Consider the following 27,239-nt stretch of genomic DNA (forward strand, 5'->3'; position numbering starts at 1 on the left):
ACCAAATTCCTGTCACATACCCAGGGCATTTCCTTTATTCTCATGGGTAGTCTCTCCCCAACTAGAGTCTCCACCATCTTGCCAGCATCTTCATGTAAAGCTTTTTCATAAATATTAAGGAGGGACAATCTCTCCCTGAGAGTGACATTACCAGACAGTGATTTGGGGACCAAGTGAAGTTTGGTGTTATCTACACCTTCCACTAAAAGATGTCTGGAGTAGACAGACCCTCAGCTTCCAGCATCCAGCCCAAAAGAAACTCAGCTCTTTCACCCCTCAGGATAAAGTAAATCCCTAATTCTCTGCCACTGATGATAGAGACGCATATTCCCTGCTTTGAGACTTGATTTCCTCCCATGTTTTTTCTTGTCACTTCTTAGGTTATTATATTATTATAGAGCAATTTACAGTTATCCCCAGACTTTCAGCCGTATTTTACCCTCTCAATCCCTTGAGTGAGACTAACATTCCTGTTTTCCAGACAAGGAAATGAAGTCTGAGAACCACTAATGGTCTTGTTTGGGACCACGCAATAGAACAAGGACCATGTGTAGAACCCATGCCTGCCCCCAAGCCTTGGGGTTCATCTGCCATGACCCAGCCTATGCTGGATGGGACCCTGTTCCTGCACCTGCCAGCACACTGTTTCCAGCCCCCTCAGTCCTCAGCACCCCTCCCTCCCACAGGGGCCCCTGAGGGTACACAGGACCTTAGAGAGCCAAGGGCTCAGAGAAAGCCCCTTCACACCTGTTCAAGCTCCTTCACCACAAGGTCAGCCACACTGCCAATAACCATGTCTGTCTTGGCAAGAGCCTGGCTCCAGGGCCCACCCCTCTGCTCTGCTCTGCTCAGAAGCCCCTGGATCCAGAGCTTGGAGACCCTAGTGTTGCTGAGCAAATCCCTTTTACTTTAGGGCACTGGGCAGAGGCCCTCCCCACCCCACAGAGGCAAAGACACCACTTTGTCCCAGAGATTGGCCGTGCCTGGGGCTGGGGCGCTTTCAGATGGAGCCTGTGCTCTCTCCCTCAGAACCAGGTTCAGGGCTCGGGCCCAGCCTACCACTGTCATGTCAGCCTAGAAGACACATTGAACCATCAGCCTTTTGCAAGGTGAGAGATTGGCCTTTATTGTGGGCTCAGGAGAGCACAAGAGCAGAGCACAGAGAGGGCAGAGCAGCACTCCGGCCAGTCAGGTCCAGTGAGGCAGGCGACAGGAGGCGTCCAGGGAGGCAGCCTCACTTGCTGCACTTCCTGGCGGAGCACTTGCACTGCATGGCGTTGAGGACTTCATGGTAGACGAGGGAGCCATTGGTGCAGCGCAGGGGCACCCGCATGGGCTCCGTCCGAGTGGGCGAGCAGCAGGAGCACTGGTCCTGCACATCCTCCATGTCGATGGAGTACAAGGCTTTGCTGGCACATTTACCCTGTGACGGGGCAGAGAGAGGCGAGAGTTGCAATGCTGGAGAGTCCTGCTGCGCGCTTTGTAAAGGTAGATCTCGGGAAAGTCTGGCATATCCACTCTCCTTATGGTACTATTACATCCAAATCCCGCTAGCTGCAATTTCTATGCGTATTCCATCAGGAAACATAATGCCCAGCTCCCCTTAAACAACTCTCCATTCTCTTTAGAGGACTTGAATCTGTCTACAGTTGTTTTTGTTTTTTTTCTTCTTCTAGGGTCAAAAGTTCCCAGGTACTTCAATACAACATTTGCTTAAAAATATATGCTTCTGGTTCCACTCACATCTCCTCCCTGTGAGTATTCCAGGTGCTTCTAATAGGTTACTAGAGATGTGTCCAAACAAGAAGACTCACCCCTCCCCACTTAGGCCTCACTGAAGTCAGGGTCCCCTTACCTCGCAGTAATGAATGTCCACTTCCTCTTCAGACTTACAGTTTCCCACTTTAACATACTGCAGCCTGGCAGTGATATCCTTGCATTCTGTCTCCTCACCTACGGGACAGGAGAGAGATGGGACCTGGGACCTGGGACCTGGCTGGGATTCTGTAGGACACTCTCCAGCCCAGTTCCCTCACTTTACTGGAAATAGGTCAGTTTCACAGTGGCCAGATTACCAAAGCCAGCTGCAAGGAGGGGAGTTAAATTATCCTGGTTCACCTCAGAATCTCCTGGCCCTCCAATCTAGAGATATAGTTATGGCTGGGTTTAACTCACTTAATGGTACAATTTTAACCACTGGAGGAGCCTAGATTCACTGTACTTTGGTGATGTAGATGGATGAGACTTGCTTCTATGTAACTGTAGACTCTAAAAATTATAATGACTGGGGCAGTCTTCTTGTGCTTATAACTATATCCGGAAGCTAATGGGCAATGAAGTAGTCAATAAATATAATTATTATCTATCTGTCTCTGCCTTTGGAAAAGAGGAAAGGCAAATGTCATGGCCACACAAGGGGCTAAGAGGATGCCTGGGAGCCCTGGAGGCCTCCCTTTGGGAATAGCTGTCTCCAGCTCTCTGGCATGGCAGGGATTAGTGGCGCTCAGACCTGAAACTTTACTTGTCCCCACCAATATTTCTAAGATTGAATGCCAGCTCGCCATTCCCCATCGGCACACTGGGAGTTTTCCATTCTTGAATGGCTCCCAAACTAAATCAACCCTAACTACATATTAGCCTGCCTCCCAACTTCCAAATAACTCCATTGTACAGCGAAAGCCTGCCAACCACATTGAAAGAATGAATAAGGAAAACATATTTAGGCCAACATACTATATTCTTTCGCTGTAGGTTTAAATCCTGAGCCTGGCCCCCTCTCCTTATGAAGGGTCTCTGCCTCCTAAAAGTACTGACCAACAAAGGCCTCTTGTTACCTCCCTGCTAGCTTTGCAAATAACAGCCTCTTGACCAAATTCCATTGTGCAAAGTGTGCCCAAAGAGAAGTCATCTTCTCTGATGGTGTCCTGACTTCATATTCTTAAGCTTATGCAGACAGGAATCATAGAAAGACTTGCTTTCAGAGTGTGTTTCTGCAATCTGCAACCTGGTTATGGCAAAGGCAGGGACTGTCAGAGTGAGCCATCGAGAAGAGAATGACTGGGGTGCCAGGATGGCTCAGTTGGTTATGCATCCGACTGTTGATTTCTGCTCAGGTCATGATATCACCACAGTCAGAGATTGAGCCCAGAGTTGGGCTCCACACTGGGTGGATTTCTCTCTCTCCCTCTGATCCTCCCCCCGCTCATATTCTCTCTCAATAAATAAATAAACAAATAAACAAGCAAACAAACAAGCAAGCAAGCATGGAAGGTATTCACACTTTTCACTCTTTCTTTCTTTACCCAATACTGAACACGGTGAACACGGGCCCATGAACCCAAAATAAAACAAAAACAACAAAACAAAACACTAAACTAAAACCAAAAAACATTAGCACAGGCAAGTAATTCTATATTCAGAGAACACAGCACTAACACTAGGATTCTGCATGTTACTTGTGCTCATGAACCCAAGAATGTGTGGGGAGATTGCTGTCTGATAGGCAGCCTTGCAGGGGTCCATCCCCAAAGCTGCTGCTGTGAGCTATGGGCTGACATAACTGCAAGGTCAAGAGCGGCCGAGAGTGAAGAAGGGGAGGTTAATACATGTAGACCAGTCTTGTGAATCCTTGAGAAGATTCTGTGTTCTCTGTGGCTCCCACAGCATATGGTGGGGAGCTGATGTTAGCCAGCTGGTGGCTTCTCTTTCTCTGGGAGGTGGCTGTCTGACACTCAAAGAATAGATGTATATTGAGTGTCTGCTCTGTCAAGATCATGGATCAAGGGTGCCTTCCAGGAGCTCTGGTGGGAAAAATAAGATATGAGCCACCCACACCTCTGGGAGGGGAAAGGCAGATAAGAGGAGAGTAATAGTTAGGAGTTCAGATGAAAAAAGGAAGAAACTGCTTCACAGGCATCTGAATGGTGATCTGAGAAGGAGGCAGTCTAAGAACATTCAGGGAAGGTGGCAGTTTCCTGCAGAACTGAACCTAGCGACTGGCCAATAATTAAGAATTATCTTTCCAGAATAAAGCTTCCTCCAAAGCATAGTCCCTGGACTTGGTCTGACGGATTTCAAGGGACAAGCTAGTGGTCATGTACTTACATGTGTCACAGCAGGTGCCTGGAATTTTCATGATTTTCCCCTAAGAAAACAACAAATTCCCAGATTAGGCACAAATAGTACACAGTGGATGCTGTCGGGTCACTCCAGGCCAATTCCTGGCTTTGGACTCAGCCCCGAGCTTCAGTCTCTAGACATAAACTGTGCAATGCCATCACAAATGTGAGCAGACTGACCCCCCCCCCCCACCTGACCAGCCTGTAACAACTCTGAGTATTCTGGATTCTCTCCCAGTTGGCTCACCAGGACCATCATTCTCAGGGGAGACTAGAAATCATTTGATCTCTCACCTCTCCATCAAACAAGCTCCCCCAAGAAGAAGGTATCTAATGAAAGCATCGTATAGTGCAGAGAGTCTTATCTCTCCAACAGGCTTTGATTTTGAAACCTCAGTGATTTTTTAAACTGGGTCAGGGGTCTCCCTTGGACACTGGGACATCATGTCAGTGGGGACTGCATGCTGTTCAGAGGACTCTGTTCTTAGAGTCAAAGATGGGGCAGTCAAGAGGAAAGCAGAGCCTGAGCTCCAGCTACTCACTCCCTCGGCCAGACACTTGTGTTCATCAAAGGGCGGGCAGCCTGTGACCCTCTTCTCCCAAATGTACTCTCCTCTCTCATTGACCTTGCAGAAGTGACTATCACAGCCATCCTGGAGTGTCTCATCACGCTGAAAGGAAAGAGGGGAAATGGGTAGAGCAAATCCAAAGGCAGTGTTTGTGTTGCAAAGACACTTCAAACCATGACCTTGACACCTTGAAGTTGTTGAAACAGGTTGGAGGACTACGGAACAAGAATGAGACAATATCTATAGTCTCCACACCCAGAGCATATGAGACGAGCCCCAGTATTACAACTTATTTACTGTGAATAGGGCTGCATCAATGCAGAGAATTGCTAAACTCTTCTGACCACCTAGAAGCTTAAAAACATTAAAAGGTAGTGAGGGTAAACTAGCAAATCAACAACAGAACCAGAGATGAACCAGGGCACCACCTCCAAGCCCTAGCAACGAATTCCCGTCTTCATGGATCAGTTTGTTTCACACCTGATTGCCTGTCTAGCCTTACAGACAATAGGCTGGAAGAAATCTTAGAGATCAACCAACTCCAAATCATGGGCCTCACGCCAAGGACACTCATGTCAATAAGAATGAAAAATTTGCTAAATCAGAGAGAAAAATTCTATACCTTCTATGGACTATCCATCTTTTCTCTATAAAATCAGAAATAGGTGGGAAGCCAGTATTGATGCAAACGTAGTCCCTCTTTCTTGGAGAGGAGATCTCCAAGTAGGAAACCCAGTGGTGACTTGAGGGGAAACTCCTGAGTTCAAGTTGCTCCTACCTTCAACATCATGGTCTGGCCTCCTCTTAGCTGGATGGTGCAAGCCACAGGCAGACATCTGCCACAGCATTCATCTTGGTTCTTCTCTTCCTTGTAACCCTGTACCCAGGAGAAAAGCCAGCCTTAGTGAACCTCCCAGAGCACCCCAATCATAAGGAGGCTTACTTTTCCAGCTTCTCATCTCTCCCATCCAGCAGTTTTACCAGGAGTTCAGAAAGTCAACAGCCACCTCTTAGCTAACCTTTGTCAGTTCTCTGTTCTCTAGATGGCATTCCTTCCCTCCACATACGCACCTCTTGCTCAAGTGCTAGCGGCCACACCTATTAAATCAGACCTCTCCCCCGAGCTCCAGACTTACAAATTCAATTGTTCGCCTGACAGTTGTTTATCTTACTGTCTTCTCAAGACTCATATACAAAATGTAACTTGATTTTTGTCCCAAATTTCGTCCTTCTCCTACCTCACCTTACCTTGATAAATGGCTTCACGACCCAGTTGCCCAAATCAGAAATTGGGGAGTCACCCTTGACTTACTTCTTTTTCTCAACCCCCCACTCATCACTGAATCTTGCCCAAAATGCCTCTCTAACTCATCCTCTGCTTGTCATGACCAGTGTCCTCTGTCATCACCTAGTCCAAGCCATCATCATCTACCACTAGACTATGGTAATAGACTTAATTGTTCTTCCTACCTCCACTCTTGACCCTGCACTATAAGTCTCCACACATCTGCCAGAATGACTTTCACTCTGCTGCTTAAAAACCATCCATGGAGTTGTGGTTCTAGTGATGGCAGAGCAGCTTATATCAGACTGGCCCTCTGTAGATCATCAATTCTTGACAAAATATTTGTAAACAACTGTTAAAAGCACTGGATGGCAAAACCAATAACATCTTGTGAATTTATCTCTCACATAGAAGTAAACTATGTGACAACAATAGCACAAAGTATAGGGGGGAGAGTACATCATACACAAAATGTATATTATCAGATCAAAGTAGACTATGGTAAGTCAAGGGTGCATATTGGAATCTCTAGAGCAACTGATATTATCTCTAGCAAAATATTTTCTATCTCCACTTGTGATTTCTTCTTTGGTTCATGGATTATTTTAAAGTATTTTATTTAATTTCCAAATATGGGGAGGAGGCATGTTTCTCAATACCTTTTTGTTACTAATTTCAAGCTAATTTAAATTGTGGTCTTAGAATATACCCTAAATGATATCAAAATCTTGACATGTATTGACCTTTTAATGGTCCAGAATTTGATCCAAATAACTGAAAATTCCATGTGCATTAGAGAAGTATGTGTGCTCTGCAGTTTGAAAATAGAGTAGTCTATTGTTTTCAATTAGGTCGAGTTGGTGGATACAGTTTTCCAAATCTTCTATATCGTTACTGATTTTTTCCTACTTATCCTATAAATTGCTGAAAAAACATTAAAATTACAAAATAAGTTTGTAGACAAGCCTATTTCTCCCTCTAGTTCTGTCCGTTTTTGCTTCATGTATTGGAAACTCTGCTACCAGATACATACACATCTAGGATTCTTATGTCTTCATGATGAATCTACTCTTTTATAATTATGAAAGAATCTTATTTTTGGTAACATTCCTCATTTTATAGCATATTTTGGTATTAATATATCCATCTTAGCTATCTTATTCTTAGCATTGGCTGGCATATCTTTTTTCATCCTTTTCTTTTCAATCTCTTCATCTCTTTAAATAGGAAACACATCTTGGGGCACCTGGCTGGCCCAGTCGGTGGAGAATATGACTCTTGATCTGGGGGTCATGAGTTCAACCCCTATGTTGGATATAGAGCTTACTTCAAAAAATAATAATAATAAATAAATAAACTGAAAGCGCATCTCTTATAAACAGTATACTGATTGAGTCTTGCTTTTCTATCCAAGCCTGACAATCTCCATTTGTTATCAGGATTTTGTTTTGCCCATTTACAATAATTTCAGTAACGAAATTATTGATATGGCTGGGTTTAAATCTACCATTATATTATTCATTTTATTTTTTGTCTTCTCTATTATTTGTTCCATGTTGTTTTTTTTCCATAGTATTTTGGTTTAATCAAGTTGTTTATTTAGAATTTCATTTTCTCTCCCCTATTGGCCTTTTAGTTGCACTTCCTTGACTACTAGTTTAGTGGTTACACAGGCTTGTCCATTTACCAAACCTCATCAAACTATATACTTTATATCTGTGCATTTTATTTTAGGTAAACTATCCCCCCCTGGAAAAAATAAGACTTTCTATGGCTTCCCATTGCATTTAGAATAAAACCCAATCTTCTTAGCATGTTCTACAAGGCCCCACATGGCTCCTTCCTAATTTTCTGACCTTATCTTCTACCACCATCCCCTTGCTTTTAACAATCTACCCCTGTGCATCTCCTAGGACCATGAACATGCCAACCTCCTCACCTGAGAGTCTTTGTGTGTGCTATTCCCTCTCCCTGGAATGTTCTTCCCCAAATTTTGTATGACTAGCTCTTTCTCATCCTTTAGTAATCATTTCAAATATCAGTCCTCAGAGAGGATACAACATACAACATATGCACACACTCTCCATAACACTTAACACAATCTGAAAATTTCATTTGTTCTCCCTGAGAAGCATGTGAATTCCAAACTCAGTTTATGCTGTGTGTCATTGTATCCCAGCACCTGGCCCTTAGTAGGCCTCCTACACTCACTGAGACAAGTTGAGCTGGGAACTCCTTGACAGTGGCTTTAAGTGACAGTCCTTCATTATATCTGCATTGGAAAAAGCAGCAGCTTCCAGACAGCAGGATTTCACAGTCTTTGCAAAAATGCCCCCAGATTTAGCAGTCAACATAGGGCAACCACTTTTTATCTTGCAAAGTAAGAGTATTCTCAACAATGTTAATAAAACAAAAATCAAAAAGCTACCATCAGCTGCTTCATCACTGCATCAAAATTAAAGTTCTTTTAATGCTACCCACCACTCAAAAAAAAAAAAAAAAAACAAAGGAAGAACATAATCTCACAATATTTTTAAAGAATAACTTGATTTATATGAGAAACCAACCACAATGTCATTCTTTTTCAGTCTTTTTCTCATTTTGCCTCATTTAGTGATAACCACTTAGAGATTCATTCATTTGGGCCCCGAGGTTTTCCTCATATGAATCTCTAGCCAGTCAGTTTGGAGCCTCAGACAGAAAACACGGGCTTCTCTGCAATGCCCCCTTGTGCACTGCACATGGGCTCAATGCCCCTATCAGCAGGCAAGGTTAGGAGTCGCTAAGCCTGCTCAGAATGAATTTAAGCAATTTGCTACTCATAAACCAAGCTTCTGAACTCAGTGTGTCATCAGGGATCAGGCCGTGCAGAAAGCCAGTGAGTATAGAGCTCAGCACAGCATCAGAGCTACTGGGCCCATGCCACACAGTCTTCCACACTGGGAAAGACACCGCTGGAGTCTGAGGGCATCAGTTTGTGGTTTACTGTAAGCTTTAAACTGCGTTTTCAGAAGCATACAATACCTTAAAGGTGTAGGACCAAGGTAAAGGAACAGGAAGAAAGAGAATAAACAGTATGAGTGAGTGTGGGTGGTTAGAGTCAGAAGAAGGAGATTAAACAGGGCTTAAATTAGGCAGGATTTCGTGGGAGCATAGATTTGGGTGTTTTTCTTTTCAGTGAGTGTTAGAGAAGAGACTAGGAAACACGCTCTGCTCAGCAGGCCCAAGGAGAGCAAAATGGACAAAATCTTTACAGGAGAAATGAGTAGGCAGGGGACAAAGGGAGGAGGGGACTGCTAAGTGAAGGGACGGGGCGGTGGAGACAAAACCCACACACCAGAGAGGCAGAGGGCACAACTGAGCTAAGAACAGGAAAAAACAGAGGGTGTTATGGTAGGACAAAGAACAGGAAGAAAAGGAGGAGAGGGTGGAAGGTACTAGGAGAGGGGTGATGATTTTGGAGTTGGGAACAAGGGAGGGAGGTGCACAGGGAGCCTGAAAGGACCCACTTACAGGAGTAAACAAGGAAATAGACCTTCTGCATGTCCCCTGTCCTGTAAGGCATAATACAGCTGCACCAGGTAACAGGGCTTGTCCAAGCCCTGCAAGGCTTCCTGGCCATGCCAGGCAGTACTGTGTGTTCCATAGGCAGGCACATGCCATGCATGCACACATGCACACACACACACACACACACACACACACACACACACAGAAGGGCAGTGCTGAATGGGCTTTCCCCAGAACATCCAATCAGAAGCAACTGCCTCCTCTGCCTGCCAGCCAAGTTCCCACCAGCCAGAGTCTAGTCGTGTAGGTCTGAGCAGCCACAAGTCCTGCCCCTGCCCACTCATGCCCCTAACATTGCCCTGCCTGTGTCCCATAGCACTTTCCATAAATTGCATTGGCTGCTCAAAGCCTTCTAGTCTTACCTCTTCTAACTCTTACTTCTATCTGCCAGTCTGGTCCCCATTCCCCTCCCTGGAAGGTCCTCTATTCTACATTCAACTCACTGCTCAAGGTCAGCTCATGGTCGTGCCCCTCCAACTGCCTTCTCAGTGTTCCATGTCAGGGTGACCTCTCTTCCTCATGCTTCCGTCAGGCCTTCACCTGTCAAGTTTCATGTCTACTATACACTAGCACAAACCACCCTCTGCAGGTCTCCTTAAGGTATGAGCACCACCCTTCCCGGGGAGGAAATGGACTCACATCTCCAGTGACACTAACACTTGAGTCTGACGTAGGCAGTTCAAGCACACCTACCTAAACTTTATTGACCACAGCTCCCCACCCTCAGGAGACCTCTCTGACCTTCATGGCAGAGGCATGTGGCAAGATCAGTTAAGGATGCTGAGGTAGAAAGGGGACAACTGAGGCAGTTTTCAGCAAAGGTTGAGAGACACGTAGAAGGAGGACTAATCTAGAAGTTCTCAACGGGGAGGAAGTGGGTACACTGCCATGGGGGATATTAGGATTTGGGAGGAAAGGAGGAAGAGTACCAAAAGGGGCCATGGATTTAAGAATACTGAAACATATGTATCTAGACTGGATTGATTCCACTGCTGGATTTCTATGGATGTAGAGACTTTACTGTACCACCTTCTGGCCACTAGAGGGCGCTGTTAGGGAGTTAGTAGCTCCCCCTCTAGGAAGCACGGCTTCAAGACCGCACTGGTGTGGACCTCTTGCTGCGCCGATTTGTAGGTCAGTGGACATCCAAGGTGGAAGAGATGCCACAAACTCCGTGCAACATTATTTAATTCTCTATTCAAGCCCAGATGTGTTCCAGGGGAGCTGTTACACGTACATACATACACACACCACCCAAAACCTTAGAGAAGCAACTAGGATTTAACAACAGCAACAAAAAGCAAAAATATGTGCCTCGTTAGCTTCATCCTCATTGAGGCAGGAATGTTCTCTGAATCATTCTATCAGATATAGCTGTGTCTCAGGGCGCCTGGGTGGCTCAATTAAGCGTCTGACTTCAGCTCAGGCCGTGATCTCGCGGTTCACAAGTTCGAGCCCCGCATCAGGCCCTGTGCTGACAGCTCAGAGCCTGGAGCCTGCTTCAGATTCTATGTGTCCCTCTCTCTGCTCGTGCCCCTCCCCCGCTCGTGCTCTATCTCTCTCAAAAATAAATAAAAATATTTTTAAAAAAATAGCTGTGTCTCCTATAGACTCATTCGCTCCACATAGATTTTACTAAGCCCCTACTGAGAGTATAACTCTGTGCCAAGGGCCATGAAGAACGGTTCTACAGATGGAGAACACTCTGTATACGGGACCTGCTCCAGCGTCCTTCATCTCTACCCTCCTGATGTTTCCTCCTGCTCTGGCTGGCCACACTCCTCCTCGCAGGAAGGACTCCTTCCTCCCTGGCCTCACCCCAGAGCCTGCCTGCTCCCTTGCACAGTTGAGGGAGGAAGCCTTCCACTTGCACTGCCTGAAAGTGCTATTACTCTATTCTGTGCCTCTGGCTCACAAGAAGCTCATCTGACTCACTGTGTTTTTGAACAAAGCAGGAGCCCCCAGCACAGACGGCAGTTTGAGGAAGAAGCATTAGGTCTAGATCCGTGAGGTGGGGCTGGGTCACAGAGAAGACAAGGAAATGCCGGTTTTCATCTGGCTAACTAGAAATGATTCCACTTCTCAGAATCACCCTCGGAGGGATTCAGAGTGTGCATAGTCATTGTGACCTGGCAGAAACAGGGTGAAATATTTTCAGCCAATTATGCCCAATATTTTCAGCCAATTATGCCCAATAATGAAGGTACAGGATGATGTACATCCGTTTTAAGGAATACTGTATAGAATTTTTCATTTAGTGTCTGATAACTGTTGAATAATTTTTAATGTTTTCAAAGAATGGCAATGATGGCTTCTTAAAATGTTGTGTAAAAAAATAATAAAGAACTGTAAATATGGCATCATAAGTCTTGCAAATATTGTGTTTGCTTAAATTTCCAAAACTAGACTCTTCATTATAGTTGTCAAATATTGTCCATAGTCAGAAAATAACAAAAGCTTTATATACAGACTCCAGTAAGGTCCCATTGCTTGGGTCCCACAAGTACCCAGGCCATCGCCCGGAGCCTGACAGCCCTCTTACCAGGGGGCAGGCCTCACAGGTGGTCTTCCTGCACTCCAGCTTGAATCCAGAGATGGGCCCCACCTGGATGGTGCAGTGGCAGGTCGTGCACACGTCAATCATCAGACTTTTCCCGGGCTGAAACCAGAGGCACCAGGATCAGGCTCCCCAGCACACCGACCCCCCGCCCCTGACCCTCCCATTCACCTCAGCTATCTGCCTTAGGAGAGGGGGCCCGGCCGCCTACACAAGATGAGCCATTGCCCTGATGCTCCTCCTGGGTCCAGGGACCCACTCCATTCCTGCCTTCCACCTCAAGTATGGTGACGGTAAGGCAGAGATTTTATGCCAGAAAGTGAGCCTGAGCAGTGAGAGAGGGAGATGGATTGAAATGTGTGTGATGCCATCAGAGCGCTTCTCTGCACACAGAAGAGATGCTCAGGAGCCCGAGTGGGGGCCGGAAGGTGAGGCCCTACAGAGTCAGCAAGATGGCGGGAGCCTGGCAGCCGGATGCCCTGGAAGCCCTGGAAGCAATGGAAAGTGGGGGATAGGACTCCCTGCTTCCTTTTATTTCCACTTCAAATGACTGAGCTGCCCATCCTTCCCATGGCACCCATACAACTTGCCCTGGAGAAGAAGGCTCACCCCAATGATGGTGCCATTGAGCATGCAGGCCTCCAGTGGCTCTGGGGGAGAGAGAAAGGTGCAGGGTTGATCCCCTCAGGGTCTTCTCCTCCCCATCTGCGCCCCTCTCCTCCATCTGCAGTCCCTCTCACCACCCCACCCCAGGCGCTGTGGGTCCCACAGTAGCCTTACTCCTCTCAGGCCTGCAGAGGAAGGGCAGGCTGCCTGTGTCCTACCACGCCGCCCACAGTAAGAAGATCCTCTCCCTCCTCAGCCTCAAGGGGACAACCTTTTTAAATGGTTCACACTTTAAGTGTGAGTGGGAGGGCACCTGGGCTTCTGAAAGAATGAAACTCTACTCTGGAAACTTTAAGTCCCAAGCTCAAACCACACAAAGAATTCAGAGCAGGTGGTAGAGAGAGATGCTATTTTGTTTGTTGGTGGAGTTGGGGGTGGGAAGTTGGAACACCTTTCCCCAGCAGAGGCAATACAGCGGATGCTTGAGAAGCCTGGTTTGGCAGCTCTACCACTACTAACACACACGGGCAAATAAATGGAGGTGGAATGATATAAATCTACCACTGGGCACAGTGATGACCTTTAGGAAACTATAATATTTCTCTCATCGTATTTGCTTTCCCACAAAAGCATTACGAACAGATACGAGGAGTTTGATCCTGCCCATTTCCCCGAGTTGCTGAAAAGACAAAGAATTCAGGAGTCCTTAATGGAAAGAGAGGCTTGGAGGTGGGGCCCCTGGACGCACGCCTTACCGCAGTGACAGGTGGGGCAACACTCTGACGCCTTACAACTCAGCTGGAAGCCCACAGGGCAGGTAGGGATGTCCAGCTGGGGGCAGGAGACATTTCTCTGTTGCACAAAGACCTCTTCCTTCACTCGGACACACTCATTGATGAGGCAGGGGTTGTCAGGGGAGGCCCAGTGAGAGCCAACCTGTGGTTAGAACATTAGACTTGAGCAAGGTTGGGCTGAGGGCCCAGTGGGGTGTGCTGTTCTCTCAGGGAGCGGATCTGGGCTCTGGGGGTGAGCCCCAGCTTAATATGTAAATCCCACCCACAGGGTAAGGCCCACAGAGGGAGTGAATGGGGCTCATCCCACGTCTTTCAATAAGTCTAGGTCAAAGTCATCCTAAGATTCTAGCTCAGAGCCATGTGTTCTACAGACACAGTCTTCAGCACTGAGTGAGTCCCTTAGGGAAGCCTGGGGACACTCTCCTCCACCCTCAGCCCTGGATGTGAGCTGAGCTCAGAGGCTCTAGGGCACTCTGACCAAGAAGCAGCAGCATGGGTTGACTCAGAGGGGATGTGAAAGGGAAACTCCACTCATTTCCTAGCCAGGAGCTACTTCCCACTTACTCCTACAGGGAGAAAGCAAGAGACTAGGGATGCTAGCATCTGGCCCCTACAGCCCAGCAATCTGTCCCTGGGGCTTCCAGGCCTGTAGATGAGTGGCCCAACTCGTGGCAGAACAGTACTTATAGCCTGTGGAGCTTTGGAGGGCCCACAACACATGCAGGATGGTGAGGCCATCCCATACCAACCACTTGGGGGAAGCTGACCTCAGATCCCCAGGTAAACAGGAGGACACGAATCCCCAAGGAGTTCACAGAACTCTTAGGGAAGGAACTGGGCCTCTCCCCAAATCCACCAAATGGGAAGTCTAAGGCAATCTCAACTATTCCTAAGGGGAAAGTAATCCCAGCCAACATCTGGATAATACCACAGCCAGATGCAACTCCCTATGGGGAAACCAAAAGGTGGAGAATTCAGCACTGGACCACAGAACGGACAACCAAGCTGGTAAGGCACTACCAGCCTGGGCCCCAGACCTACATTCCTCCAGTGAGACTGGAAGTCCCCCCGCAGTGAACCAGTCACCACTTCACAGGCAGTTGGCAAACACCTTCCACAGCACTCGTCTTCATGGAGGACATAAGTGAAGCCCTGGAAAAATACAAAGAACAGCGAGTAAGGACAGCCCAGCAGCAAAAACACAGGTGCTCTTATCTATTCTGTATGTGCACTGAGCCCTGGGGATTTACAGACCAGTTGGAGTGAACATATTCATCTCTGTCATCCACAGCCTCAGGATCATGCTAAGAAGTGGGTAAGAGGCACCAACCACTGAGTCACTAAGCTAGGTCTTATACCAGCTGAAGATACATAACCATGCCCTCTGAAAGCTTCCAATTTCAAACCAAGATGCAGTCCACAGGAGTATTAAAGACAGTCCAAAATCCACTCAGCAGCAGCCACCTGGCCTGATCTTTATCATGGCCAACTCCAGGGCCCCTCATTTACTGGAGGGAATGGTCAGGATGCCTGGGATCTAGTCTCTGCTGTAACAGAGATAATTACCTATACAAGACGAGCACATTGATCCCAAGAACTCTCACCAACATACAGAGTTGGGTTTCCCCTGGCCATTGCTTGATATTACCTAGCAGCTTATGGGGCCCAGTAAGATAAGAAAGTGCACAGATTGGCCTTTCTCAGAAAGGAGAGACCAGTGTCTCTCCAGGGAGACCAGTGTCCTGCAGTCTGCCAGCACATCTTAATGGCCAAAGCATTAGGAACTTGGACTGAAATCTTCTGAAACTCCAAAGCCATATACAAAGAACAGGCAAATCACCGATATGTGTGTTTGTCCCGGGAGCCAAGGAAAGAGAACCCAGGACCACGCTTCATTTTGGAGCTCTGTCCTTGAAAGACAATGAATGACAGCAGCTGTCCAGGGTGGGTGTGGATGCCCAGCCTGCTCTGCTCCACAGGCACACTCATGATGAGCAGGGCCAAGTCAGAAAATGCACACAACGCCGGTGCCTCTCTCTGGGGGAACTCGGGCACTCCAGAGACTTGGCTCAACTTTACACCATCTGCACAGGACCTACTTACATCCCCACCTGCGTCATAGCAGTGCCCACGGAGCTGTCCCCAGTCCTTTATCAGCTGGGATTCTAGACGTTCACGGGGCATCTATGACGTACTAGATACTCTGGAGGAGCCAACAAATTAGGGCGATACAATCTAGACACCATCCACTACAAGCAGAATACACAAAGTGCTGTGAAAGAAACAAAGCCTCAAGGGAGCACAGAAGACAGTCATTAATCCCTTTAGGGACTCGAGTCACTCTTGTGTGCATCCCTCAGAGTGCTGAGTCATGTGGATTTGCATAATCTTCCTGTTTGCTGCTGCCCTCCTCACCTGCAAACGTGGTCATCAGTATGTTAGCTGACTCCCAGACCAGAGGCCTTGTTCTCAAAACCCCACCCCCTTCTTGCACCATGCCACCAAATTTCCTGGCTGCCATCTTTCTAAGATTCCCACCACACCTCCAACATCCCCATTTCTTACTGAGCAACTGGGGTTCAGCCTATATATGTCATCTCTCCTTCTTTTCCCATACTCCTCCGAATCCTATGGCTTATATCTGCTCAAAAGGTACATCTCACACCCTTCTTCTTACTCTTCTCCAGCCTGTTTGCACTGGTTCCCCAACTAAGAATGAAACTAATTTGGGGCACCTGGGTGGCTTAGTCAGTTAAGCATCCTACTTCGGCTCCGGTCATGATCTCATAGTTGGTGGGTTTGGGCCCCATGTTGGGCTCTGTGCCGACAGCCTGGAGCCTGCTTTGAATTCTGTGTCTCCTCTCTCTCTCTCTCTCTCTCTCTGCCCCTCCGCCACTCATGCTCGTCTCTCTCACTCAAAAATAAACATTTTTTTAAAGTATAAAAAAAGAATGGAACTAATTTTTTGAGGAACCTCCATACTGTTTTCCAAGTGGCTGCACCAGTTAGCATTCCCACCATCAGTGCAAAAGTTCCCCTTTCTCTGCATCCTCGCCAACATCTGTTGTTTCCTGAGTCGTTAATGTTAGCCATTCTGACAGGTGTCAGGCAGTATCTCTTTGTGGTTTTGATTTGTATCTCCCTGATGATGAGTGATGTCGAGTATCTTTTCATGTGTATCTGGATGTCTTCTTTGGAAAAATGTCTATTCACGTCTTCTGCCCATTTCTTCACTGGTTATTTGTTTTCTGGGTAATGGGCACTAAGAAGGGCACTTTTGGGGATAAGCACTGGGTATCATATGTAAGAGATGAATCACTGGGTTCTACTCCTGACACCAAGACTACACTTTATGTTAACTGACTTGAATTTAAATTAAAAAAAAAAAAAAAAGAATGGAATTAAGTGCATCTACTATCCACCCAATCTGAAGACAGATATGTCCCTGAAAGTAAATTCCCAATTTATTTAGCATCCCAATCCTTTCTTTTTAAGTTTTTATTTATTTATTTTGAGAGAGGGAGCGCACGCGCGCACGAGCGCACGAGCCTGACATTGGGCTCCAACTCACAAACCCTGAGATTATGACCAGAGCCAAAATCAAGAGCTGGATGTTTAACTGACTGAGCCACCCAGGCACCCCTAACAGCCCAACCCTTGAAGCACAATTGCCATAGCTAAAATGGGAGGTGGGAGGCCTGGAGCTCCGGTGCTTTGTCTCTTTGCTGGATCGAACTGGCTCTTGCATCGCTGGTGTTGCCAAGATACTGGCCTAACAGCGACGCAGGCCAGGAGTCAGGACACTCTACTGGCTTCAAAGGGCTGTAAACTACCTGCAACTTCATTCCTTGTACTAGCCCCCTGCTTCCTATCTGGCAAGTGGTAAGAACAACCCTACCTCTTCTTCCTTCTGGAGGAGAATCATGAGGATAAATAAAATATAATGCATTGTATTTAGTCCCTCAGAACACAGCTCCTAAAGCCACAATTTAGTCTGATTCTGGAGGTGCTCCCAGTTTCATTGTCCCATAATGTGTCTACACAGATTGCTGATTTTTCAGACCACATTTATAATTTGCAGTACAGAAAACATGATCACTGCTGTCCCAATTCAGTTTTTAATTCTTCTTGCAGTAGCCGGCCCCTAAGGCTCCTGTGTGTTGTGGGGCACTCTATTCTTGCCAGTTAAGACTGGTCAGACCCTAGAAAAAAGGGAGCAATGGTTGTGCAGGGAGAATTGTGGGTAAAATTCTGGTTTAGGGCCATTATCATCATCATCATCATCATCATCCCTTTAATGTTATCTGGAGATGATGATGACAAAAAAGCAGACAAGTGCATATATCCTGTGCTTGTCTTCACAATAGCAATGAGGCTAATGCTCTTGATGCTGGTTTGGAAGTGCGTGGTTTGATGATGGAAGGGAGGACCCAAGTGCGAATCCCAAAGTGGGAGAGTCTCCTCAGTCTGTCTGCCTCTGGCAGCAAGACCAGAGGCCTTGCTGGTACTGAGGAGGAGCGGAGTTGCGAGGCACCCTTGGGAGAGGATGATGCGGTGGTATCCAGGTGTGTCCACTGGGAATGCTAAGTTTTGGAAACCCATCAGTCTCCATCTCTTCCCACAGGCCATGAAAGGGGATGGAAACAACTTGCAAGAGAGTGCTGCTGGGGCACCTGGGTGGCTCAGTCGGTTGAGCGTCCGACTTTGGCTCAGGTCATGATCTTGTGGTTCATGAGTTCAGGCCCTGCGTCGGGCTCTACGCGGATAATCTCAGAGCCTGGAGCCTGCTTCGGATTCTGTGTCTCCCTCTCTCTCTCTGCCCTCCCTTGCTCGTGCTCTGTCTCTCTTGCTCTTGAAAATAAAATAAAAAATTTTTTTAAAGTAAAGTAAGAGAGTGCTGCTTAGAGGTCATTTTAATAAAACCAGCACCCAATACGTTTTGTGTATCAGCAGGGGGTTTTGACTGCAAAGAACAGAAGCCACTCAAGCTAGCTAAAATGAAAGCAGGTTTATGGGAAAGGCAGGGAATCTCTCAGAAATGAAACGCAGGAGATGAAAGCAGGCACAGTGGTCATACAGTGTTTCTCTCCATTTGTCCCATGAGCCCCCGTCTCTGCTTCTCTCTGCCCATCAGTTCCAGCTCCTCATTGCCCGCAGGCTGCCTCTGGGAGGAAGTTTTGCTTTCTCATAAATTTTGATTGCACGTGTCTTTATTGAGTCTGGCTGCAGCTCAACATGGCTCTGTAGGTCCAGGGTTCATCCCTGTCTAATCTGACTTATTCAGTGTTTGTTTTCCATAGATTAACTTCTCAGAAAGAAAACTGATGGGCTCAGCTCAGCCTATGAATTGGGTCCTCTGTCCAATTAGTAAAGGGGTTTTCTTGCTCCTTTCTGGGATCCCCCCGCCCCTACCTCCCACCCTGATTGCTCCTGGCAATGCCCAGCCCCTCTGCGCCCCTTACCGACCGGCAGTTGTCCTCACAGGGCTTCTGGGAGCACTGGGCCACGCGCAGACCCATCACAGCATCTTCCATGTCGGTGCAGGTGCACACATCACAGCCCTCCTCCCAGAACTGGCCCACAGGGTAGATGGTGCCTCGGTGGACACACACCTGCAGACACAAGGCTTCTGTGAGCAAGCTCGTTCCATTCGTTCAAACAAGAGGTTAGTAAGCACCTGCTATATATTGGAAGGTGCCGTAGGTGCTAAAAACAGCAATATATAAAGCCAACATGGTCTCTGCCCACCTGGAGGGATGTTTATCAAGTACGTTTCCTCTTCCCTTCCCTGCCCACCAGTCTTAGAGAGCCATGGCTGGCATACCCTGGGAGGGGCCCCTGATGGGTCCTTCTTGGACCACAGGCTCAGAAATAACTCACTGGCTGCCTTAATCCGGTTTTATCACTGCCTTAACTGCATTTCATTCCCTCCCATGTCACGCAGAAAACTGTTCCCTAATCCTCAGACCTAGTAAAGTCGTTGGACTTAGCACCCATCCACACATAGTCCTCTCTTCCCATCAGGAGTGGACTGGAGGTGAGTGGAGGCTATGAATGGGTATTCCCTTGAGGCCCGCACATAACAAGGAGGCACAGAGAATGGGAATACGTTTGAGAGACGAGGGATCCTGCTTGGAAGAACTATAGGCTACAGAAGGGATGTGGGAAATGAAATTACAAAGGTAGATTGGTATCAGAATATGTAAAGCCTGGGATGTACATGCTACACAGTACTCAGACTTTACTCTGTAGGAATGAGGCACTAAGGAATCATGACATTTAATGACAGTTTTGACATTAATCCCAAGTCTTCCCTTTGAAGCCATGAACAGGTCTCCACCCTCATTCACACATAGCCGTACAAGTATTTATAAGCCCTTGTCCTTTAGCTACTCTGTCTTCCAGCTTGTGTATAATGAACTTACGGAATGGAACCCCTGATTCTTCTATCAAGAAGCCTGCTGGAAAATGTTACCACCCAAAAATTCACTTCCAGGAATCTATCTCAAAAGATGCAATGCCCAAAATACAAAATGACAGGTGCTCAAGGCTATTTGTTACAGCATTATTAGTAAATATGTTACTCTGCCATGGTATTTCGTATAACAAAATAGCAAACCAAAAAGGAAGTAAATGCAGGGGCGCCTGGGTGGCTTGGTCGTTTAAGCATCTGACTTCGGCTCAGGTCATGATCTCAAGGTCCGTGAGTTCAAGCCCCGCGTCAGGCTCTGTGCTGACTGCTCAGAGCCTGGAGCCTGTTTCAGATTCTGTGTCTCCCTCTCTCTCTGACCCTCCCCCATTCATGCGCTGTCTCTCTCTGTCTCAAAAATAAATAAATGTTAAAAAAAAAAGGAAGTAAATGCAACCCCTAAAAATGGAAAACACGCTGAAATATCTGATTAACTAGATATTTCCACTAGAGCAGTGGGAAAATCACACAAGGGAAATAATTATTTCAAATAACTTTAAAACCCAGTATTCTGACCATATATCCCTGATAGGCTATATTCCTATGATAAAGAACGTGTTAGCAATAATATTGGCATTGTTATTTTTGAGATTATTATAGGCATATTGTAACAGAAAGCAAATAAGTAATTATGTTAATTATGCTAGGAAACCACAACTTAGAAGTGGTACAAGTATAAATCGAAGAAGTTAAGTAAAACCTTAGAATAGAATTGGAATCCAAAATATCATAATGAATGCATGAGTTTCATCCTCTTTAAAAATACATTTCCACGCTCTATTCACCAAAAAGTATGGAGGCAATGACACCCTGCAAGCAGTAAGCATCCAGGGAAAGATAATTGAGGCCTCTCTTTGGCATTCATTCTGGGACTCGCCCTTAATAATCCAGCCACTGCTACTATGCCCAGGTCTCCCTGTGACAATTCTGGCTCATGATAGCTCATCTTGGTGGATCTGTCCCCATAATACTGCCATTTGCATTTAATAGCTGTACCATCCCTTGACACTTTATTGTATTCCGTTTCTGGACTGTTGTCTTCCATATGCTAGCAAGATCATAAGAGATCATAAGAGAGTCTTACATTTCTCCCATAACACCTAACAAAGCACCAGCTTTGATAGAACATAGTTGTTGCTCGGTAAATATTGGATGGATGGATGGATGGATGGATGGATGGATGGATGGAAGGATGGATGGAAGGATGGATGGATGGATGGAAGGAAGGAAGGAAGGAAGGAAGGATGGATAGATGGAAGGATAGATTGATGGATGGAGGGAAGGAGGGAGGGAGTGAAGGGAGGAAAGGAGGGAGGAAGGAAGGAAAGACTGGTAGACGGATGGTCACATGAATGAATTGATAGCAATTAACAAATAAGTAAACTATACCTAGTCCCTAAATAATTCATGCAATCATATTATTTCCTTAGCTAACCTATAAAATAAGCTCTTTAAAGATAGGGTCCATGTCCTATACCTTGCTTGTAACCTTAGCACCTCGTCATGCTGAGAACATTCTAGGTTCTCTATAAATATCTCCCAAACTAATTAAATGTCTGTTTAGACTGTGATGCAATGCTGGCAGTTCCCCCTCTATTAAAGTGCTCAGTTTGGGCAGGAAAGGAGGCTCAGGTAGGCAAACGTTTCCTAAGGAACAAGTGTTTGGCCATCTTCCCAGCCAGAACTCAGTGGCCCCTACCTTGTCAGGGAAGCAGGTTGTCGTGGTGCAGCCACAGTCATTGGTGACAGTGGAGGCCAGGTACCCCAGTGGGCAGCTCACCGTGGAATTGACGCAGCTGCAAGCACACTCATACTCATCACAGCACTGGGTCTTCCGAAGGGTCGGCGTCCGGTGTGGGGGGCAAGAGGGCGGGGACTCCCTTCTGCACTCGTCCTTCCTGCAGGCTGAGTGATGGGCACAAGGTGAGGCTCCAGTCCCACACGGGGCAGTACACTCAGCCAGGGGTCCTAAGTATTTTAGCTATCATAGAAGATCCCGGGGAACTCCAGATTAATCAGAAACTAAATCCCAGCCCAGGGACTATAAGATGTTCAATCATATCAAAAAGCAGTTAGTCTGCAGAAAAAATAGGAACATTAATCAAAAGGAGAAATGTGAAGCTAGGAATTCTAATGGAGGAGAAGTAGAGGCTGCTTGGTCTCCACTCCATAAAGAAGTAGGGTCCTTCCAGCTTTTGATTCTCAGAGACAGCAGACATTGAGTCTCCAAGACCCAGACAGGTGTGGGCACACCATGCACTGGTAAGCATTCTTTTTTTTTTTAATGTTTATTTATTCATTTTTGAGAGGGGGGCAGAGAGAGAGGGAGAGAGAATCCCAAGAAGGTTCCATGCTATCAGCACAGAGCCCAACGCAGGCCTTGATCTCATGAACCATGAGATCATGACCCTAGCCAAAATCGAGAGTTGGGACGCTTAACCGACTGAGCCACCTGGGCACCCCAACATTCTTATGTGCTGGTAGCTTATGTGACCCATTCGCCACCTCCGTACCTAGAACAGTACCCTACAGTTTCGGGTCCTCCAACAATGTTGAACAAAAAAATGCTAGCAATCCTGTCAAATCCACAGTGTCATTTTATAAATCCCAATCTCATCCCTGTGTCCTCTGCGTCTTTCCAACTTCCTTCAAATAGGATGAGGTCTCCTCCCTCCCTCCAGGCCTTACATCTAGGAGCTCAAGTGAGATTCTAAAACACTTTAGAAACCCACTTTATGGGTATTCTCACAGACTAAATATGGAATTCTGTTCCTTAACATGCCTTGGTTTAGTCCAACTCTGTGGATAAACATACGAGAGGGGATGAATGAATTTGTTTGGGAAGAAGATCCAGTGGTAAGGACAAACCAAGGGACGTTCCCACCCCTCAGGGGTGTCTGGGAGAATGGGAGTGAGTAAAGATTGAATCTGGAGGCCTCTCCATCTGCCCAACTGTCTTCATGCAGCCCAAGAGGGAGGTGCCTGTTGCTGTGCCCACATCCGGTTCACCTGCAAGCAGCACACGGCTGGGGAGATTCAATCCTGGTGTGACCTTAACCCCTCCACTCCAAATGTACCTGAAGCCCAGACTCAATGAACTGGAGTACAGGACGCCTTCCCCTGGCCAGGGGAGAGTGGCCACACCACCCCCTCGTCATCTGCAGAGGCTTTACCACATGTGAAGTTGGGTCTGCACTCGCCGGGATTGGTCAGGGTCATCTGGAGGCCACCTTCACAGGGAGGCACCAGTGGCACATCACAGCTCGACAGGTCACACACTGAGGCCAGGAAAGAGAGATGCCCACTCAGAAGTCAGCAAGGTCACTCACTATTGTGAGTGGCACCTGACATTTCTATTCCTACAGACTTCTGCTTTGGGTGCAGGAGGAGGATGAGGATGAGGACGAGGAGGAGGAGGAGAAGGAGAAGGAGGAAGAGGACTTCCTTCGAGGAGGTATAGGTGGTGATAGAGAAGGGGGGGGAGAGATAGACAGACAGACAGACAGACAGATCTAGAGTCATATTATAAGCTCATGTTGATTCCTCTTGTCACTGCTGGGACTTCCAGATCTCAGCCAAGCCCTCTCAAGCCCTCTGGGCCTTGTCTGGTCTTCTGCAAGGTGGGAAGTCTACCATCCAGGGTCAGTCTCAAGATATCATGAAATAGCAAAGGCAAAGTGTCTGGCACATCATAGAAGCTTAATAACATCCATAAAATGAGGGGCTTGAACTAAATGAGGCCCCAGTTCTCTCTCCTGTTAACATTCTAAGACCTATTTTACGACACAAAGTTTTCTCAAGACACGTCTCCCTCCACGTAGGACTTCTATTTATGCCTGATAAATTTCATCAGCATAAATAAATGTCTCAGATTATTTCATTCTTTTTTAGATCCCTGGGCTGTCTCTTGTTCTGTTTGCTCTCCCTCAAAGATCTGCACCACTGCACATTTGACACGCCTGTACTTTATGTCTTCATCCGTACAATTAATAAACACATTGGACAGGACAGCGGCGGGGCACTGGAGATTTCCTGTCATGTTAACCATAATTCCATCAGCTCTGGATTCGTTTCATTACACTATTTATTCAGCCCATTACTCACCATGCAGTTTGCAAGCCTATAATGAAACCCTTTGACGAATAACTTGCTGAAATCAAGGTGTCCTGTGGGTGGCCTTCTGTGTCTAGTATCCTCAGAATGTTATTAAAAGGCAAATGGGTTACTTTGGCATGGCTTTTTCTTCAGTAAATCTCTGCACCACCCCCGCCAGTGATGACTCCATTCTTTTTTTTAATGCTTTCAAACTTCACATTTAATAATTCACTGCAGAATTTTCCCGGGAAGCTACCTTCCAGAGGTTACTTTTGCCATTTTTTGGAAAATCTAATCACCCCTCATCCACCTCCTTTCAAGTACCCGGTGCCTGAGCGCACGTGCGCCTTTCGGCACCTGCTGGGCGGGTCCCCTGGGGCCGGGCACATACCACACTCATACTCCGGGCAGCACTGCTCTGCACTCTGGCGGAGGCGGGCCACTTCACAGGGTCCGCATGTGGGAGCTGAGGGAGAATGTCACAGAGGTCAGAGAAACCAATAATGTTGCAGCCTGCAGCCTGCAGCCTGCAAAAAGTCACAGACTCCCGTCCCCTGAAAACCAGCATAGGCCCTGCATGGGAGGCCCACCAGGAATCAGGCTGAGGGGCCTCGGAAAATTGAGTCCCCCCAGGGTGTCCTGGTGGCCCCCTCAAATGTGCCTTCCAGGAGACTCTGCATCTGAAGGCCAAGGTGGGGACAGGGGGGCAGGGTTAACCTCTGAGCATATCTACTCCAGGTACAGAAAAGGGGACCCTGAGCCCAGTGAGGTAAAGAAGTGTGGGGCAGGATGAGGAAATGGACGTTTGTATCTGGCCCACCAGGTTTGCAGACAGGTGGCTACGGCCCAAGGGAGTCCTTCCTCCAAGAGCAGCCGGGAGTGGGGAGCTCACCTCTGGCGGTGGGGCAGGGCTGTGTCGTACAGTTGACCTTCCGCCCACTGAGGCACATGCAGATCTGGCAGGGCTGGTGGGATGGGACCCAGGTTTCCAGGAACTGAAGGAAAACACGGTTCAGGGAGGGCCCAGGACACTGGGGGCACAAGGCCTCGGAGGCCATAGAAGTCGGTCCCCCCACCTCTGGCTCAGTCACCCCTCAGAGGGCAGTGCCTGAGCCCGGCCTCCGCACAGTTGAACACACACAGGCTGAAAGGCAGTATGAGGCTCTGGGAGAGGCGGTCCCTGCCACCACACAAACTCCGGGGATGACGAACGACAGACTGCAGAAAACCCTCCAGTGCGGCCATCTCCGGCGGCTGCGCTAAAACTAAGCAAGGTGAGAATATGAGGATTCCCGTGCCACGCGGCTGGCCATTTCCCCAGAGTTGGGGTGTAGCTTGAGAAACAGACTCCATTTACTTGTGAAATTGGCAAGACATGGATGGGGCAGGAAGAGCAGAGGGGAGGGCAGCAAGACTCTGAGACTCGTCACGCCGTTAGGACTGGGAGCGGCTGAGACCAGAGGGCAGTCTCTCAGATGAGGGTTCCCGCAGCCCGTGAAGCAGCTTTCCCAGAGTTGGCAGGCGGCCCCACTGCAGGAGGGCCGTGAGGTCAGGGAGACCTGAACTCCTACGTGGGCCTCGCTCCCTGGGCTGGTTTCCCGCCCACGAAAGGGAGGGCACTCAGGCCTCCTCACAGGACGGCTATGGCAGGGCAGACTGTGACCAGCACGGACAGGGACCGGACCACAGAGCCGGGAGCAGGCATCCCTCTACACTCAGCCAGTGAGTCACATTCAGAGTTAAAATGAAATTCACCTTAAATTACCTGCCCCTGAATTAACACACTCTTATCCAGTAGCTCAAAGACCTCTAACAAATTCCCAGGTCAAGAAGGTTTTATTTATTCCATCTGCTTCCATGGCCAGCAATCAGTCAGCCGAGAAGAAGGGAGATCAGAGGTCTTCAAGGAAAACACCCTTCCCCCAAGCTGCCGGTCCTCCTCCAGGAGTAACCCTCTTACCTGTGACCCTTAACACCTTCCCTTCACTCAGTAAGTAATAACAGCCAACATCTAAAGAGCATATGCTATATACCATGGTTTTATGTACTTTATATAAATGACTTATTTTTTTATTTTTTAATGTTTTTATTTATTTTGTTAAGCTTATTTATTTTGAAAGAGACAGGAACAGCGTGAGTGGGGAGGGGCGGTGGGGGGGGGGGTGGGGAGGAGAGAGAGAAAATCCCAAGCAGGCTTCACGCTGTCAGTGCAGAGCCTGATGCGGGGCTAGAACTCACGAACCGTGAGATGATGACCTGAGCCGAAACCAAGAGTCAGACAATCGACTGAGTCACCCAGGCGCTCCTATAAATGCCTCATTTAATCCTCACTGCAGCCCTCTAGTGAGGATATTTTTACCATCCCCACTTGTCAAAGGAGAAAGCTGGCACCTGCTTAGGATCACACCATCACAGCTGCAGAGCTTGGATTTGAACCCAGAACCCATCTTTTTAACACCATGCTCTACTGCCTCCCACCAAGAACTAGCATTAAATAGGTTCAAGATAATCTTTCTAAGAACTTAACATTTATTCACTTTATATTCCTTACAATACCCCTATCAGGTAAGTACTGGCATTATCTACACTTACAAACGATGAAATGGAGACACAGACAAGGAACTTGACCAGGTGCTACATCCCAGGATTTGAACCTGGCATTCTGGCCCCAGACACCACATACTTTCTATACTAACTACAGCTGCCTCTCTCTTTGATAATCACAGTGCCTGCCATGGGCAGGTCACACTGCCAGGGGGCGCTGCAGGAGTGGTGGGGACCAAATACACACACGCTTCCAGCCTCAAATGGCTGACACTCAAATTGAGGAAATAAGACTCACCGATGAAAAGTTGAATGAGATAAAAGAACTGTGATACATTCACAGCATGGCATGTGACTCAGCCATGGAAACAAACTATGGAAACATGCAACATGGATCTCCAAGGTATCATGCTGAGTGAAAGAAGACAGGCAAAAAAGGAGCACCCCTTGCATGATTCCATTTATGGAAAATTCCAGAAAATGTAAACGAATCTATAGTGACAGAAAGCAGAGCAGTGGCTGCCTGGGGGTGGGAGATGGGGGTTGGGGATGTATTAAAAAGAGGCATAAGGAAACTTTTGGGGCTGATGGCAATGTTGATTATCTCGATTGTGGTGATGGGTGTGTGCATA

The 27,239-nt window shown here is 47.3% G+C and overlaps 1 protein-coding gene across 1 annotated transcript in view; it reads right to left on the minus strand.

Annotated features, from left to right (window-relative positions):
* Positions 1 to 1,100: 1,100 nt before the first annotated feature.
* Positions 1,101 to 27,239, minus strand: part of VWF (von Willebrand factor) — a 137,863-nt gene continuing 111,724 nt past the window's right edge. The window contains exons 39-52 of the mRNA XM_007089645.3: positions 24,956 to 25,058; positions 24,455 to 24,529; positions 23,142 to 23,246; positions 21,668 to 21,873; positions 18,962 to 19,111; positions 14,541 to 14,651; positions 13,461 to 13,641; positions 12,709 to 12,749; positions 12,085 to 12,201; positions 5,466 to 5,564; positions 4,661 to 4,789; positions 4,105 to 4,144; positions 1,856 to 1,953; positions 1,101 to 1,423 (exon numbers count right to left, since the gene is read on the minus strand). Coding sequence (XP_007089707.2) covers positions 1,235 to 1,423; positions 1,856 to 1,953; positions 4,105 to 4,144; positions 4,661 to 4,789; positions 5,466 to 5,564; positions 12,085 to 12,201; positions 12,709 to 12,749; positions 13,461 to 13,641; positions 14,541 to 14,651; positions 18,962 to 19,111; positions 21,668 to 21,873; positions 23,142 to 23,246; positions 24,455 to 24,529; positions 24,956 to 25,058 — 1,644 coding nt within the window. The 3' untranslated portion in view covers positions 1,101 to 1,234. The remainder of the gene's footprint in view (positions 1,424 to 1,855; positions 1,954 to 4,104; positions 4,145 to 4,660; positions 4,790 to 5,465; positions 5,565 to 12,084; positions 12,202 to 12,708; positions 12,750 to 13,460; positions 13,642 to 14,540; positions 14,652 to 18,961; positions 19,112 to 21,667; positions 21,874 to 23,141; positions 23,247 to 24,454; positions 24,530 to 24,955; positions 25,059 to 27,239) is intronic.

This window comes from Panthera tigris, chromosome B4 (genome assembly GCF_018350195.1).
Source record: "Panthera tigris isolate Pti1 chromosome B4, P.tigris_Pti1_mat1.1, whole genome shotgun sequence".
Classification (NCBI taxonomy): domain Eukaryota; kingdom Metazoa; phylum Chordata; class Mammalia; order Carnivora; family Felidae; genus Panthera; species Panthera tigris.